Source organism: Phodopus roborovskii, unplaced genomic scaffold (assembly GCF_943737965.1).
Source record: "Phodopus roborovskii unplaced genomic scaffold, PHOROB, whole genome shotgun sequence".
In the NCBI taxonomy this organism is placed as follows: Eukaryota; Metazoa; Chordata; class Mammalia; order Rodentia; family Cricetidae; genus Phodopus; species Phodopus roborovskii.
Window position 1 is genome coordinate 14578917 of NW_026126433.1, and position 5339 is coordinate 14584255.

Here is a 5339-nt window from a genome sequence, read left to right on the forward strand (position 1 = left end):
CCTTCCTTTGAGTTTTGATGTGCCTGCCCATAGACATTAGGGAGTGTAGTTTGGTCATTATTCCTCTGAGGCTCAAGTTTCCTCCCCATTGTTTTTATCTCCTGCCTTGAGGAGTCTAGGGACAGACTGATAGGCTGTTCTTCCCTTTGCACAGACTGGAGTGAGAGGAGGAGGTGATTTGGGTCTTGTGGAGAGATGGGTTGCTCAGGTAGGATCAAAGGTGGCCCTGAAAGAATTACAGTGAGTTTTGAGAACTTGGTAGTTGAGGAATGTAGCTGGGCTCAGTGGTGGTGGTAACAGTAGCAGCAGTGAAGGTGGCTACAGCAGTAGCAGCGTAGGATATAGAGTGGTGGCATGAGCCCAGGGACTAGAATGTGTGGCTAAGGCCTATGGTCCCAAAGTCCTTCCAATGTGGGTCAATAGTCCTAATATAGGGTTAGGTGGTGGGAAGGGCAGATACAGAAATGGTGGCCAAAAGGGGCAGAGTGCAGATGGTGTAAGTTCCCAAGGTTCAGAGCTTGTGAGGGTTCACCCACTTGTAGGTGCCCTCATACTGGAAGCCCATTCTCTTCATCAGTTCATCTGCCTCTGTAGGTCCGCGGCTGCCATAAACATAGGGGATAGGCTGGGGCTTCTCTTGATCAATCTTGTGCAGCAATGATGTGAAGATACGCCAGGCTTCCCTGAGTTCATCACTGCGGACAAAATGCATCTGGCTCCCACAAAAGACATTTAGGATGAGGCGTTCATAGGCATCAGGGAGCTTCACATTCTTGTATCTGTTGCCATAGGTCAGGTCCAGCTCTGACTCCTCAGGATTGAAGAACATGCCAGGCTTCTTGGTCATCATCTTGGTGTATACAGCCTCATTTGGCTGCACACGGATCACCAGCTCGTTACGCTTGCACTGCTGATGGAAGATGTCGCCTGCCACATCTCAGAACTACAGTCTCACCTCAGCCTTGCGTTCATTCAGGGCTTTGCCACAGCGCGGGATGAAGGGTACCCCATCCCACCGTTCATTTTCCACATAGAGGACAGCTGCTGCAAAGGTGGCAGTGGTGGACCCACGGGGCACTGTGGGGTCATCTCAGTACCCGTTGGTAGCTTCTCCTTCTCCATTGGGGTTCCCCACTTACTGGCCAAGGACCACATTGCTGGTTTCCACCTCTGAGATACATTTCAACACTTTGACCTTCTCATCACAGACATCATCTGAATCTGTGGAGGCAGGCTTTTCCATGGCCACCAGACACAACATCTGCAGGAGGTGGTTCTGTATAACGTCCCTGATGATCCCAAATTCATCAAAGTAGCCCCCATGACCCTCAGTACCAAAGGGCTCTTTAAATGTGAGGATCACACAGGCAATGTTGTCTCGGTTCTAGATGGGGCCAAAGATCCTGTTGGCAAATCTCAGCACCATGAGGTTCTGGACCATCTCCTTGCCCAGGTAGTGGTCAATGCGGTAGATCTGGTCCTCCCGGAACAGAGAGGAGATGTGGTTCGACAGCTGGTTGGAGCTCTGCAGGTCTCTCCGGAAGGGCTTCTCCACTATGATGTGGTTCCAGCCTCTGGTCTGACTCATGCAGGTCTCTTGAATGTTCTTGGTGACAGCTTCATAGACTGTGGGAGGCAAGGCCAGGTACAATAGGCGATTGGCCTGCATCCCCTGATATAGGGAATTCATATGGCTGTTGAGGTGCTTGTAGGAGGCTGGATCATCATACTGGCCAGCCACATAGGAGTTACGGGCAAAGAACTCCTCCAGCTTTGGCCTTTCCTCTGGGGTAGCTTTAAAGAAGGGTTCACTCTGCTTGCGGATGTCATCCACTGTGAGACGGGAGCGGGCATAGCCCACAATGAAGGTGTCTTCAGGTAGAAGTCCATCCCGGAACAGCCACCAGATAGTGGGATAGATTTTCTTCTTGGCCAGGTCACCCGATGCACCCATGATGATAAATATGTATGTATCAGCTTGATGGAAGGCATCTCACTGACACAACTCTTCCCTCAGGATCCCACACACCTGGGTCCAGCTCAGGGCCACCTGCTCTGCCATGGTATTTTCTGCGTTTAGTTGCTGCTGCCAAAGAGGTTCACAGTTCTGGAGTGTACAGCTCGTTTCAAATTTCCCTTCTCTTAATTACGATACAATGTGTGCTTTGCTATGCTGAGAATCTCTACTTTTCAAAATTACTTTGACCAATTTTGAGTCTTCTCTTTGGATCATGAGGTATTGTAATCAGTTTTCTGGATATACTATATGCTTATTTGACGAGATTGACATATTTCAGTTATTGTCTAATGTAGCTATATCAGGCATATTTTTATATTTATTCTGTTCTCACTCTGTGTTTATCAATAGTGCTTTGTAATTCCTTGTTCTAGGTAACTTTAACTATTAACTTGATGCAGCCTAAAATCACTGAGAAAATATTCTGAACTAAAGAACTTCCCAGGTCCAATTGACCTATTGACATGTCTGCGGGGGGCATATCTTGATTGTTAGTTGATGTAAGATCGTTCATTTTATTGAGAGTAGCATAATTTGCTGGTTAGATGGTCTTCAGCTACATAAAAATGTTAATTAAGCTTGACCTGTGTGCAAGTCAGCAAAAAAAAACCTTTCTGCATATGGTTCTTAACTTCAGTTTCTGCCTGACCTTCTGTCCAGCACAGAATGACCAGGATGGGCAAGTGGAAACCAAATAAAGTTAATAATTAATGTAGTGGCCATGAATTTAGGGGAAAGTACAGGAGGAGTTGGAGGGATATGAAGTGGGAGTGGAAATTATTTAAATTCAATTCCTATGTATAAAATTCTCCTAAATTAAATATATAAAGAAAGTAAATTTTACACAAAGTAATTTTTGGTTTACACCCCTATTGAACCAGTAATAAGATTTTGTTCTTCAGTGGTAATATGTGATCAGCTCTTCCTAAGATTTTTTTCCTCCCAGAAGGTTATTAAATATGTACTGGGATATACATGTTATACTTGGAATATTTTGTTCTCCTTATATGTCCAATGCAAGAACATAAAGTACTTATAAACATACACACCTGATCTCTCTCTCACTCTCACTCTCTCTTTCTCCCTTCATCCATCTTTTCTCACTTTAATGTATTTAAAAAAAATCCATGAAACTCTGCTCCAAAGATAATCAATATGAATTTGGAATCATTAGATGTTTAAAAAGTTTCTATTTGTAATTCCTTTTTAAAATATTTGTATTTGTTTTCATTTTATGTACAGTAATGGAATTTTATCTGTTGACATGAGGTATCTGAAAATTGTACTGGTTTTTGGTAACAAGTCTATAATTGCAAAAGTATTACCTGATAAATATTTTTGAAATGTTCTCTTACTGTATTAGGTAGAATAGGAAGTGCAAAAATAAATAGAAATGTTAAAACCCCTCACTTTCAGTCTTGCTATTGGTCTATAAATGATGTGTTCTAAGAGATATACATGTTTATGGGCAGGCAGGTATTATTTTAAAGAAGGGAAACCCCTATCTACTCCTATTTTTTTTTCTATGTTATAGGAAAAAAATAACTCAGAATACTCTCTGGATATTTTACAGTCACCTCAATTCCAAGGTACCTAAAAAGAGTTTGTGTCACCTCTCCATATTCTAATAATTCCCCTCAATAAATGACAACACTACTCACAAATGACCCATCCAAACTTTAAACTCACTATGGGACTCTACCCTTCCTACATTTCTCATATCCTACTTATGATATATCCAGTAAGCCCTAACTTCAAAAATTTAACATACTCAATATTTTACCCAAGATGATTTAAATGGGACATTACCATCTCTCTCTATCTCTCTCTTACAACAACCTATTTGTAAGACAGCCAATTTTTCTGGTTGGCAGAATGACCTTTTAAGTAAATGTAAATTATTTGATATGATTCTTCCAATGGATTTCTTGAAGATTCATTTTTCCTCTTTTTATCTGTTTATTTAAACCCATCAATCTTAACAGTGCGTATTCAAAGAGATAAAGAGGGCTGTTTTGGACTCTTTTATGTTGTTTGTCAATTAAATTGGGATATTTGTAGCCCTCATATCAAAAATTCACTATTTCTTCACAGTAAAAACACTTGAAATTCTCTCTTTGAGCTGTCGTTTATTGTATGCTTTCATTAACTCTAGTGACACTTTATAAGTAAAAACCTTAACCCAAATATTTCCATAATCTTCAGATGTCCTACCTCCTTCATAGCCCACTACTGTGTTTTTTCTATTTTCCACAAATATACTACTTTCCTTGTTACCCTTTGCCATATAAAATAGTTCTGTATTAAAGGCCTTCAGGCTGCTGATGCCTCAAGGCACAGCCTTTATTCTGCAGAAACCCTGTGGCTTATATCTTCTTCCCTCAGTGGCATGTTCAAATATTTGTTAACTTAAAAATTACTTAATTAAATCATTCTAATTAAAATCTAAATCAGTGCACAAATTTATTTTTTGTTTACCACATAGAACTAATTATGTCACATATACAAATATAATTTGTTTTTAGTTTCTTTATAGCTCTAATATAGGAACAATGAAGGCAGAAATATTAACTGTCTTGTCATGATACCATCTTTAATACTTGAAAAGTGGGCATTGCATAGGAGTCATACAGAAAATTTTATTATGGATCTGCAATTATAAATATTGGTAAGTGCTTGATATGATCTTTCATTGCAATTGTTTTTCTTTGCTTAATAATATGTGGTATTCAAATTCGGCCAAATTTGGGGAATTTCCTGGAGCTGCTCTGAGCACAATAGACCTGCCTATCCATACAGGACCACCCTGAATCTCCACAAGCCTGACCTCTATCTCCTACTGCTGGTTCTCTGCTGGAGTTCTGGGCCCCAGCAAGAGATCTGCCTATCTCCGCAGGACCATCCTGAGTCTCTGCCTGCTGGATCTTTGACCCCCATCACCAGGCCTCTGCTGGAGGATCATCCTAAGTCATTGCCTGCTGGATCTTTGACCCCCTTTGCAGGGCCTCTACTGGAGCCTGATCTTTGACTCTCATCGCTGGGCCCCTGCCTGAGGGAAGATGGCAATAGAAGAAAACACCTAAGAAGAAGAAGACAAGCATGAAACCAACAGAATCTACAGACTCTACACAAACTAGACCTGAATACCCTAAAGCAAATGAAGTAGAAGAGAATGACTTTTTAAAAAATTATCATAAAAATGATAGAGACCTTCAAAGATGATGTGAAAAAAAATCCCTTCAAGAAATCGGAAAAAAAAAAAAAAAAAAAGAAAAAAGAAAAAACAACCAAACAAAAAATTGGAAGAAATGAACAAATTTCT

The 5339-nt window shown here is 40.7% G+C and overlaps 2 protein-coding genes across 2 annotated transcripts; both read right to left on the reverse strand.

The window, feature by feature from the left end:
- Positions 1-511: 511 nt before the first annotated feature.
- On the reverse strand, positions 512-850 carry LOC127223371 (glucose-6-phosphate 1-dehydrogenase-like). The gene has a single exon (XM_051185915.1). The coding sequence runs from the start codon at positions 848-850 to the stop codon at positions 512-514; it is 339 nt and encodes a 112-aa protein (XP_051041872.1).
- Positions 851-1384: 534 nt separating this feature from the next.
- LOC127223372 (glucose-6-phosphate 1-dehydrogenase-like) lies at positions 1385-1954 on the reverse strand. The gene has a single exon (XM_051185916.1). The coding sequence runs from the start codon at positions 1952-1954 to the stop codon at positions 1385-1387; it is 570 nt and encodes a 189-aa protein (XP_051041873.1).
- Positions 1955-5339: the final 3385 nt, after the last annotated feature.

What these genes read in the sequence shown, in the direction of transcription:
- LOC127223372 (XM_051185916.1), bottom strand. Translation starts at nt 1,954, where the DNA reads ATGGGTGCATCGGGTGACCTGGCCAAGAAGAAAATCTATCCCACTATC.
- LOC127223371 (XM_051185915.1), bottom strand. Translation starts at nt 850, where the DNA reads ATGATGACCAAGAAGCCTGGCATGTTCTTCAATCCTGAGGAGTCAGAG.